General features: G+C 35.3%; 1 protein-coding gene across 2 annotated transcripts; it reads left to right on the forward strand.

The window, feature by feature from the left end:
* The first annotated feature begins 7,088 nt into the window (after positions 1 to 7,088).
* On the forward strand, positions 7,089 to 12,451 carry LOC120328805 (growth hormone secretagogue receptor type 1-like). 2 transcript variants are annotated; one of them, XM_039395346.2, is made up of 10 exons: positions 7,090 to 7,108; positions 7,429 to 7,547; positions 7,774 to 7,911; positions 9,531 to 9,660; positions 10,079 to 10,207; positions 10,307 to 10,434; positions 10,571 to 10,701; positions 10,775 to 10,873; positions 11,806 to 11,944; positions 12,041 to 12,451. In XM_039395346.2, the coding sequence occupies exons 2-10, from the start codon at positions 7,483 to 7,485 to the stop codon at positions 12,153 to 12,155; spliced, it is 1,074 nt and encodes a 357-aa protein (XP_039251280.2). In that variant the 5' UTR covers positions 7,090 to 7,108; positions 7,429 to 7,482; the 3' UTR covers positions 12,156 to 12,451. The 2 variants fall into 2 exon arrangements, with proteins under 2 accessions (XP_039251281.2, XP_039251280.2); XM_039395347.2 differs by lacking the exon at positions 10,775 to 10,873 and having other exon boundaries at positions 7,089 to 7,108.
* Positions 12,452 to 12,980: the final 529 nt, after the last annotated feature.

Raw genomic sequence — 12,980 nt, forward strand, 5'->3', positions numbered from 1 at the left:
CGATCCCGATATGTTCATACTAAAATGGCTACGTCCCTTTTAAAAATGGAAATCCTGATATGTTCCTACTAAAATGGATATGCGTCTACTAAAATAGTTATTTCACAACTAAAATGGCTACGCCCCTTCTAAAATCGCGATCCGAATATATTCCTACTGAAATGGTTATGTCCCTACGAAATGGATATGTCCCTTCTAAAGTCGCGATACCGATATTTTCCCACTAAAATGGCTATGTTCCTACAAAATGGATATGTCCCTACTAAAATGACCACGTCCCTACTAAAATAGCTATGTCCCTTCTAAAATCGCGATCCCGATATGTTCCTACTAAAATGGCTATGTCCCTACAAAATGGACATTCCCCTTCTAAAGTCGCGATCCCGATATGTTCCTACTAAAATGGCTATGTCCCTACAAAATGGACATTCCCCTTCTAAAGTCGCGATCCCGATATGTTCCTACTTAATTGGCTATGTCCCTACGAAATGGATGTGCCTCTTCCAAAGTCGCGATCCCGATATGTTCCTACTAAAATGGTTATCTCCCTACAAAACGGATATGTCCCTTCTAAAGTCGCGATCACGATATCTTCTTACTAAAATGGCTATGTCCCAACGAAATGGATATGCCTCTTCTAAAGTCGCGATCCCGATATCTTCTTACTAAAATGGCTATGTCCCAACGAAATGGATATGCCTCTTCTAAAGTCGCGATCCCGATATCTTCTTACTAAAATGGCTATGTCCCAACGAAATGGATATGCCTCTTCTAAAGTCGCGATCCCGATATGTTCCTACCTAATTGGCTATGTCCCTACGAAATGGATGTGCCTCTTCCAAAGTCGCGATCCCGATATGTTCCTACTAAAATGGCTATCTCCCTACAAAACGGATATGTCCCTTCTAAAGTCGCGATCACGATATCTTCTTACTAAAATGGATATGTTCCTCGCGATCCGGGTATCTTCGTACTAAAATTACTATGTTCCTAATAAAATAGCGCTGTGCCTACTAAAATGGCCATGTCCTCACTAAATACCGATGTTTATTCTAAAATCGCGATCCCGATATGTTTCTATTAAATGGCCATGTTCCTACTAAAATGGCTATGTTTTTCTTCAATTCGTTTATGGCAAAAAAAATTTATGGAAACATGGACAGTGTTCGATACAAGAAGGAGTGGGCGACCAAGAACATCTGAAGAAAACATCGTGTAAGTAAGGCAAGCCTTCCTTCCAACGTTCTCCTATGAATTCCATCCGTACCGCAGCCAGACTATTGGAACTACCACGTTCCACAGTGCACATAGTCCTCCATAAGAATTTAAGATTGCATGTTAACAAAGTGCAAATGTTACATGCACCAAACGACATGCCAAGACGAAAAATAATTTGCAGGGAACACGCTGCAGCGAGTTTCTGAGGATGAAGCATTCCTCAATCGAGTCTGTTTCAGTTATGGGGCAACTTTTCATGTCTCAAGAAAGTTAAACAAACAAAATGTAAGAAATTTTGGATCAGAAAAAAACAATTAGAGTAGAGAATAGAGATAGTCCAAAAGTTTGATATCATATGCAATCGAATAATTGTGCTTCGTGCAACTAAAGGTGCCCATATAGAAGTGTATTGAATAGAGTAGGCCTAATGATATTTTTAATTAAACGTTCAGAAGTGTATTAAATGTGTCAATAAAAACTTTATAAAATACCGATTATAATGAAACAACCCTGATTGCGATTTATCATTATGACATTTTTTTAAATTGTAAAGAGACTTTATAGATAGGGTTTTGTTTTTTATCAATTCTAAAAATAACATCGTGTTTTAAAACGAGGGCTTGTTTTAAATCGATTTTTTTCTGTATTTTTTATTGAAATACCCCTTTCATCGCAGCAAAACTACGCCAAAACGTTGCATTCTGGCAGCTGCACGCGCAGCCGGAATTATAATTTCAAAAATGTAAGTAAAATTTATATTGACATTTACCACTATTGCGTACATTTATCGTCACTTTATCACCATCTTTATCTCCACCAAAGTCATAATATTTCACCCGGAATGTTTAGCCGAGATATCAGAGAGACGTTTTGAGTAAGAAAAATCAGGAAAATTAGCTCACGAGCCTACTACAAAAGCAATTCGATCAAGTGCAGCCAAAGGCGTAGCCAGCCCAAAATTTTGGTGGGGCCAAATATTGTAATTTCAAGCAATGATATTGGATTTGAGATATTTCAAGATCAACTTCTTTAGGCAGAAAAAGACCACATTTGATCAATAAGGAAAATAATGTTCAACAACTTAGCTGGCTTTTTGTAAAAACAAAATTAATTTCCAGAACAACTTTTTCTTTGATACAACAAATATTTATCTGATCAATCTGAATCAGTAAAAGAAATAAAAAAAACTGCCTTGGGTTAGGAATGGCGGGCAGTTGTGACGTAACAATGCAATGTAATCAGCGAGCAGGACTGCGACAAAAATGAGGATCTTGGAAATTTGGGAGCGCCCCCCCCCCCCCCTGGTTACGCCTATGAGTGCAGCCTTTCGGCAAAACGAGTGGGTTGCGATAATGAAGAATATGCTTATATCGGCGGTAATCTACTGATATGAAGGATGAGACACCCTAACCTAGCCTATGTTAATTGTAAGAATCCTCTAATTTAATGCAAATCTTTTACTGCACAAATCCATACGTCGTGCAACCTCACCGTTAGATATATATTCATTCTAGTTCTATTGACTATTAAGGTTTTGGCTAGGGATTTCTTCAAAACGAATTGTTTTAAAACAATTGGTTTAAATCACATTTCAATTTTCTCAAGATGGTTCCATCGCTGCAGGGTCGTTCACGTAATGGCTTATCGGTTGCGTCTCACTGCGCCAAGCACTGAACTACAGCTTGAGCAGGTGTGCATGAGCCTCTATCGATGTGTGTGGCGTTTTGAAGGATTCATTGCAAACAAGAAGCGCTTAGCATGTTTTTACATCCATTTTTCTTCAACCTATTTAATACAAAAAAATCAAATAGTACAGCCATTTTGAACAAAACAGGCAAAAAAAACTTGATTTAAAACAATTGTTTTAAAACAATTCTTTTTGAACAAATCCCTATTTATGGACACCCGAATATATATGTATCACACATAATCCATATACGCAATGATCTTATTTTAAATTCAATTAGATGTAAAGACTTTGGCTTGAAGTTGATCAAGCTGGATCAACCCAAAACGTAAAAAAACAGAATTTTTGCAAGTGTATATATATAGGCACCCATCGCATAAATTTGATGATTTTCCAGATAAATCTCTGAATTCAATAACCCCCAGTGATGTTTGTTTGTGACTTCAATATTGATGTGATGAGATATCAAATTGATTATAAAATGTAACCAAATATGTCGGTAGTATCTATTCTTTTGTTTTTATGTGGTATGAATAAACCCACACAGGTTACTTATTCAACAGCTACTTTGGTTAGATTTGACCTCGAACGCCTCGCACTTTTTCCCATTTATATTTCCATATTATATCCCAGGCGAATTATGTTCTCTCTTTATTATATTAATTTCCTGTTGACAGTGACTCATTATTGCGCCATAGTGAAGACTTAGGGAGCGAAACTTTTCCCGGGGTTTTGAGATGACTCTCATCTGATTCTTTGTTTTATACATACGGCACTGTGGAACTGCGAAAGTGTCGTTTAATACTGAGATTTGCCTTGGATATAGTTTACATTAGGTGTGTGGGCTTCGTGAAATCTGTCATATTAAGTAATAAGTTAGCTTAGTTAGGTCCTATTTAGTATTGGCTATTATAGCTTGTTATTGTGAATGTTATTTCATCATTCTTCCATTGCCTATTTATATATTTATAATAGTGCATCCGTGTCAATATAAATTAGTTTTATCGTCTGTCTTCAAGTTTCTGTGCTGTAGCAACATTTTACTCATATGTGGAGATTGTTGATGAATACAGTTCGTTTTCTGAGGATCTCGTTGCCTCTTTACTACTTTGGTTGGGCAGTTACTAGGACCTGAGAGATCGCGCATAATTCTTCAAGGCGGGTGCAAATAGGACTCCACTACAACAACGTTGAGTGGATTGGAATTCACGTTCCAACTTTATTAGATCATTTTTATTTCAATAACTTAGATTTTTAGTTAGAATATAAAACAAATAATAGTGTTATCAAATAGGACATTTCAGACCCTTTTCCCCTCCTAGAGTCTTGGCTCATCTTCACCTCAAATGCAAGATATCCCAAATCAGAACACAGAGAGTGATTATAGTATTTTTAATTCTGACAATTTTAGAGATCACTTAAGCTTTGTAGTTGATAAAGATGACACAATATCCAGCGATATAAACTAAAAATTCAACACAGGTATAAATGCAATCAAATCTTTGGTTGACCAGCATATTCCCTCTATAACTAATTCAAATAATAGTATACTGAAGCTAACGTCATGGAATTTCAAGGATCTTTACAAATCGATTAAAACCGAAGATAAAATGTACAGTAAATGTTGCCAAAGCAGATTTCAATTAATTAAGAGAATGCAAAAAGTATCGGAACAAATATCTTGGACTCTTACAAAAGATTATTACAAAACCGTCTTTCCTAGGTACCAAGAAGATATTATTTCTAAAATTCGAATTCGTGTTACCAAAGCAAACTACAGTCTCATCTTATAGTAAATACCAATAAATTAATGACAGCAATGCAACCTGTAGCCTCTCAACCAACATTTCTTGAAAGTCGGTTCTAAACATACTTCACAAAAAGTTCAGCTGCAACAGTCCACATTTAAAGTCTTGGGCAAACACCAAATGGTCTAATACCATTCCCCTGGAAATATAACAACAAATTGATAAATGTATGCGAAAAAGGTTGTAGGTAGCGATAATATACCTAGGAAAAAAGTTTCAAAATTGCCAAACTTGTTTTGTCATCTATTTTGTCTAAAATGTTTTACCAAAGTTTCTATGAAAGTGTGTACCGCTGGATTTTTAAAATAGCAAACGTGGTGCCATTGCATAAGCAGGGGTCTAATTAGTATACGCTTATTTCTCTACTGTCAGGTGTTCAAGTCTGTCCCAGTTTGGTGTTAGAAATAATCATTCTACTGAACAAGAGAGCATATGGACACGAAGACCAAAACGATTTGCAGTCAAAAAACTTCCGATTTTAGCGAAAGAGGTCAAAAAATCGCTATAAATAATTTATATAAAGATCCAAGAGAACATAATTCAAAGTGAAAAATTAATTTTGCAGATCGCACAGAAACCTCTGGAATAAACAAAAATAATATCTTTTTAGCGAATAGTTAATAAGATAATTGTCATAGAGCAAAATACGGAAGAAAATACCCAGAACAACAACACAATAACAAAACGATCCTAGGTCGATTTCGTGTCCAACTAGCAATGCCTAGGATTAGGGAAATTTTTTCGGATCTTGCTAAAGCAATCGACACATTTCAATCCTACTTGATGAATTTTTGACAGCCACTGATATCTTGAAAAATCTCTCTACAGACTTACTTTGCTGCTGAAGTTATCCAAGGCATACAAGCGCGCATGGTTCATTTGGTGAGAGGATTATTGTTAACAAGCCAGCAAAAAAGTCAGTTTTCAGTAAATCGTTTCAAGAATAGAGTAAAATGGTGTTGGAAAAGGCGCAAGAATTGATGTCTGATTGCAAATGCCGCAAAATACAATAAAAGAATGTTGATTGGGGGGAGGGGGGGGGATTGGGGGGGGGGGGCATGTATCCTCAGGAACCCCTCTGCCCTCAAATTAGTTCAGAAGGACAATATTAACAACAAGACAATCAAGAACAACAACGTAATAACAAAACACCGTGTCCAATAAGTCATTCGTTCTTTAGTTCAGGGCTTTTGCAATAAAATCTAATTGAGATGTATGTATGTATGTATGTTTATTTGTCTCGTAAAAGCAATATAAAAGAGTAAGTAATTGTAAATACTGAAGACACAAGACCATATTGGCCTAAAACACAGATGTGCGGCATACACCCCTCTCTGATGATCTGGTGAATGAGCGTTTTTGGTGATGAAGTTTTTCAACATTAATGAACATTAGTTTTCTAGATCAGAAACAGTTCAAATGACAATTTCTATACGCTGGAATGTGCCTGTAAGCACTTTACAATGGCTAATTGTTGAACTTCTGTTTGCATATTATGTTATTTTATTCTCTTCATGTGCAGGCTAAAAGAAATCTTAGTAAAATGCGATTTTTTTTTGTTACACATCGTTATGACTTGACAAGATGCATATTGCCCTACACGTCGATTTCCTTGTTGGGGAAATACTCTTAAAATAAGTATTGAAAACTTCTTAATAGTGAAAAAAGGGAAAGTGTTTCAGAGATCTCAGAATCGAGGAAACATTCATTGCTTGCGCACATTTAATTAATTAAAGAGTAAATAAACGCAGTAGTTTCAACTACCAATTACTTTTGAATGACATGGGTTCAATTGCTCATGTATTATTATATATCACTAATTAACGATGTTAATCAGGTTTTCTGTTTCATTGGGTTGGGTTTTAAACCAGCGGGTTTATTAAATATATATTTATTGGCAATTTAGTAACTTGTCCCGTAGAATATGTCGAAATACACTCAATCGATTGCTCGGTAAAAATTATCGAGTGGTGGGTAAGTAGGACTGATGATTCAATAGTGCGCCATAATTATAGTTATTTATTTTTCGGCATAACTAATATTTTTTGTACATTGATCAACTCAATAATCGCCAGTTTGCTAATATTAGAGTAAAGGTAAACTTGTTATTTATCCTAAATGGAATCGGTAATAGTCTAAATGATCAGCTAAAAGACTAATAAGTACGGCAAATCTTCCTATTATTACTGATAAACAATAATTATATATTAAAATATACATTTCTATATTGGTTTGCAAATTAGCATTTATATATGCATCAAATCAATCTTGTTAGTTTATCGATTATCACTTAACTACATTGTTGAAAAATATATAAACTTAACTTTCGTTTCAAAATACCAAATACAGTAAAACTTAGTTGTCTTGATGTTTTGCTTGAAGTATTCAACAATAAGTAAGATTACTGATCTTTTTTGCAGTTTTTCATCAACGTCTACATAAGCATCTACGAAATGCCGTCCGAACAAAATTTTACGATACTCGCAGCGGCGTGCTATTTATTTATTTTATTGTCGAAAGTGACGAATAAATTAATTTGACAAGATGCCGCTCATATGGTATGATGTCTCAAGTTTTTTTGAACTTGAGTTTACCATTGTGATAATTAAATAAGCATTCAGAATAGTTGTTCATACTGGAATAGGTTGATTTACGATACGATACTCCAAGTTTGTTCACTGCTATTATCCAAACTAAAGTTATTGCATTTTACAGTGAATGGGCACGTTTAATCCATTTTGTTAACCCCTATATATTGTGGATATTAGAATGGAAAACAGCTCGATGTCATTTATTAATTATTCATCAACTGTTGAAATAACAACGTTGGAAAGGTATAGTAGTTATATATTTTACATATACTTATTTCCTTATTATGATACTGACATGAAATTGCTCCATTAGCACAAGACAAACGTCCACTGTGATTTATTGCCTTGCAAATCAATTTGGATATTGATGATCCTGTTTATTTAGATGTGTCGTTTGAAAAATCCTCTAAATTTCAAAATTTATTCGTCCCGTTACTTTATAATTTCAAAGACAGCCTTTATTTTTCAGAGATGTATGGAAAATGGGTATTTTCTCTTGGTCAGATGCAGTTATTTGTTCTGTATTCGTTGGCATCATGACGGTATTTGGACTAGTGGCAAATCTGACGACAATCGTAGTGATTGTAAAAACACCGAAGTTGAAATCGTGAGAAGAAGAATTATACTCTTTAAAATAGTTTTCGCAACCTATTCATTTAGGTGTGGGGTGAAGTTTGGCGGCTTATGATAGTTTATTAGAAGTAGTCGGTGAATCGCATTATCGATCATGACGAGATTCTATGTGCAATATAACTTTCATTACCATGAGGACTTGAATTTGACACTGAACTCGACTACTTCATTTGTCTATCAGCATCTATTTCAAAGTTCAAACTTACCCTCTTCCCAAAATAAATTAGATATTTTTGTATGCTAGCTTTTGTTTTTCTTAACAAAAACCAACACAGTTAAGAAGACCTCATAGGTACGCCCAGTGATTTCCCTACACCCCCCCCCCCCCCCCCTATAGGGGGTGAACACCCCCCCTAAAATTTCAAACACCCTCCCTAATTTTGAGGTGCGATTCCACACTGAGGGGTTCTAAGCCGCAGTCTGCGGGCCAATTACGGCCCGCGTGACGATTTAAAATAGCCCGCCGAACTTGAGTGAAATAGTTTAATCCTTCATGTGGTACCTTTTGAGTTTTGGATACCGTCTATTGTTACATCATTATCACAGTTTAAGCACGTTTATTCGTAACAATTGAATTATTCCGGTATCTTATGTATACGTATGGGTATTAGGATAACACACTGCGGTATTTTAGATATCAGCCGTATATTAAGAAAGCTTGAAGATGTCACAAAACGAAAACTAGGCACTGAAAACAGACGTTTTTTAGAAGAATGACAGCGTTTTTATTTCTTTATTGAAAAGAATCAAACTTCAGCGATTTGTCTTCTTACCAACAAAATATTTCAGTTCTGAAGGAATACAACATTATGCGACATTATGATCAGTTGACGAGTGTATTTCAAAATTTAATTCATACAAAAGTCAACAAACCTGTTCAAAAAAATTAGAAATGTGTAACAAAACAAGCCATAAGTAGCCATTCATACAATGCCAGATGAGCAAGTAACTTAATTCATTAGTCACCATCAGTTGCAAATTAATTGTTGAAACGTAGTAGTATATATTTACGGTTTAAAGCCGTGCTCGTTATCTATTCCCCGGGAATTCTATCAGCTAAATATTATAATTATTGATTTCATTACATAACAAACTGCGATGCTAGGTGTATCTAAAATCAAGCTTAGAGCCTATTTTGGTGCCTATTTCTCAAAATTTTCTCAGAGCGCTTAAGCGCGCCCTGAACCCCAGCCGTGTCGTCCCGCACTTTTACTCGCTCCCCTTTTTTGGCCCTACAATTTCGTTCTGCTGTGGATTTTGGCTTGCCGTCATTCAACTTGGGGGGCCCCATGTACATCGTTTCTTAAATACATACCATTTTTTTAAGAATACAAATAGCCTAGTTTTATCTCTAATAGCAAATTATTTACCACCCCCTAAATTTTGAAACACCCCCCCTAAAAAGAAAAGCTGGGGAACATACTGGGTACGCCCTCGAGGGCCAATATCATTCTCCCCTACAGTCAAGATCTAGACTCTAGGTCTATTATAGATGATGAACTGGATATCAGTTTACTGGAATAGGCATTCTTGTTCAGATTTACAATTTCAAATAATCAACCAAAATCTCGCTTCATATTATGTTTACTCCAGATTGCCATTCAACGCATTAATAGCCAGCTTGTGCGTCTCTGACATCATCGCATCCTGCAACAGTCCTCTCATGCTTTATTGGAAGACATTTGGATACTACAGATACCAGTTGCCAGAATTCTTTTGCAAGGTCTCAATTTAAATTTAATAAAATTTCTCTGGTGCGCGGATCTTTGAAACAGACATAGGTCAAAATTTATCTAAATTTTACTTCAAAAAGTACTCCTGAAATGAATAGTTTTTGTGATGTTTTGTATTGATAATTGTTACAAGCCTCGGTCATTCTACCGAAAGGGTCGCAACCCGTGAAATATTACTCCTATAGGACTATTTTCATAGATATCACGTTTATCTTTGAAGTACCTGTTTTTTTACAATCGAGAATCAATTAATACAATATATCCATATGCGCTAAAATTATCATGGTAATTATGATATGACAATCATTTCAAGTCAATCGGGCATATTGTATAGTACTACTTTCGTTGATTTTTTGCGATCTGGACCTAAAGTCACGCGAATTGTGTTATGAGCGAAGTTGTTTTTAGGTTACTTTACCGATAAACAGTTGGACCAATACTTCTACAATTCAACATATTCTGGCCTTCATGCTGATTCGACTCGGTGCTATCAGTTATCCCCATCGTTTAAAAGATTTCACCCTTCGAAGGGCAAAGGTTAGCTTTCTATAGTTTTGTTGTGTTTTTATTTTTTATTTTAGTAAATGAGTTAATGAAAGGCTAATAAATAATCTAATAAAAAACTTCCTACTTCAGATTCTGATCACTGTAATATGGATTGTAACCTTTATCGGAAATAGTTGCTTCCCGATGTGGTTCTTAGGAGTACATGACACGGAAGCAGGGAGTTTCACGCGTTCAGCGTGCGTTACTGATAAGTCTGTGTAAGTTACAATTTCCAATACAAATTATCAGTGTAATGTTTAAAAACTACTTTTTGTTGAAATGAGTTTTCGAGAAGTGTATGGATATTAGTTATCAAGTTACTAGCTCATCTAATGTGTAAATTATTTTTTGAAGATGGTTCATCGTAAGAAAAGTTTCATACGTGAGACAGATTATCTTCTTGTACATTCCAATGGTTCTCATCGTCACATCTACGCTTCTTCTCATTAGACTGTTGATAATTCGTCGAAACAAGAAACAACAAGGTAAGAAGAAGCGTAAAAATGGATACTGGGTAATATAACAGAGTTGCAACAAAATCATTTTCATATATTTCAGAAAAAAATGATAATTCTGACGTCAGCAAAGAGAATGCTGCATTGATTCAACTATCGTTAATCGTAACTTCGTTCTTAATTGGATATTTACCGGATTTTGGTATATATTTTTATTCACCATTTATTATTTTTACTCACTGTTCTTCCCCGTGTTGTAACTATAGGATGGCTTCCAAAAGTAAAAGTTGCCTTTGTTGATATTTGCTATAGAAACAATTTAACAATGTATATGAGATATCATAGGAAAATCAAATATATATTGCAATCAAATGAACTATCAAATTGCAATTACTAATCAAATACAAGTAAACACAGAAATTCTATTTTGACGTAAATGAGAATTTATTTTTGTCGCCAACAATTAGGCACATTCAAGATACATTGGTGATCAAAATAAATTGGAGATCAAAATTAAACTGTCACATGTACGCACACCATAGGATCTCAGGTTCAATTATAAAAAGGCTGAAGACACATATCGAATTGTCCTGAGACATTCGATGTACAAATCGGACCCAAGATTGCGTGTAATCGATGGTATGGTTTCGTGGCTATGCTATCAACTCGGTGGTGTGGCGAATTCCTCTCCCTCGCCACAGCACCGCTAATTACCCTGCGTGGGTTTGCAGGTTCGAATATCGTGGGGGATAATCATGTGCGAGAGGATTGCTGGACTACTTGCCGCCGTATAGTGGTTCACGTCATCGATAGTCGATTACGGCTTCCTCCACCATCAAGTCCATGCATCTGAAAACAAAATAACTGTCTAACTGATCCCATACCCGACATGGACTTGTAACTGGACGAGAGGCCGTGGTTCGCCATATGATTAAGTCGTTCTCACGACTATCCTCTCCCCCGGGATATAAATGTAAATCCTATCCTTTTACCTATAGTTGTGGCTACTCTTTGGTGGTATCAGATGCGTTACTTTGACTAGCTTGTGTATAATGACAAAGTAGCATATCATTTATACATTTCCGCCAGATTGTGTATCTTGCAATGTCTATGACAGCTGATCTACTTTTGCAGGATTCAGAATTTCGGTAATGATCAAATCACTGGGTATTAAATTTGGCGGAAGAAGTGCTTGGTTACTCAGTATGTTATCTCATCTTGTTCAGAGATCCACAGAATGTCTGAATCCTATATTTTACAACCTAGGATCTAGGTTAGTTTTTTTCTAGTATATATCACTTATTATTTATTCCATAAAGCATGATGTAATAACTGATTTCTAATATCCCTTGTTTACAATTATATTCAGTCAGCTGAGAGAAGCTACCAAACAATTTCTCGGCTTCGAGGAGGTAGTGTACGCTTCTTCGACTAAATCGAGTGAAATGCAAATGAAGAACCAACATACCAATGTAAGTGTATAATCAGATGGAAACAGAAATTTCATGTTGGACAGAGGAAAGACTGAAACTGAGTTGTACACATGTAATTTTGCATTATTATATTATACTTATCAGAAACATTGTATATTGTTATATATATTTAATATTTGGTTATTAAGTTTTATTTTTATTTGCATAAATTATGTATTGCTATGATTTGAATTGAGATATTGAAGAATGGTAAATTTACAGTTGGTAAGACATTGTATATTGTTATATTTGACTTTTGGTTGAAGTTTTATTGCTATTTGATATTTATTACAACACTGCATAAATTATGTATCGTTATGATATAAATTGAGATATTGAAGATTAGTGAAGATTTACAGTTGGTAACCAGAATCATTTAAAGAAATATTTTTATATGAAAGCTTCCATGAATTGATGAGAGTTGCGACTTTCATGAAAAAGTGTTCGGCATGTTTCAGTAATGTATAATCTTGTATTCGTAGTTGTCGATTGGTTATTGGGCTAACCTCGTCGGTTGTTATTATATATGCGATTGTTTTATCGTATTTTCTGCGTAGTTCAGGGATGGCTGTGTGCAGGATATAGCTGGATTATTCGTTATCACTGAGTAGTTCGCGCAACGATTAACTGATGGCAGTTATCTCATCTGGATAACCGGATAACATCATTATCTCTATTCTATCTGGTGGTCTGTTAAATTAGCACAGTACGTCAAAGGCACAATGACATAACATGCAGTGTGTATATGCTACCTTGGTAATGCCAAATGATGGAAGTTATATTGCATTTTCGTCATAACATTAGCTGCCTCAGTTACAAAATTTTCAACTGATACAA

Source organism: Styela clava, chromosome 7 (assembly GCF_964204865.1).
Source record: "Styela clava chromosome 7, kaStyClav1.hap1.2, whole genome shotgun sequence".
Taxonomy (NCBI): domain Eukaryota; kingdom Metazoa; phylum Chordata; class Ascidiacea; order Stolidobranchia; family Styelidae; genus Styela; species Styela clava.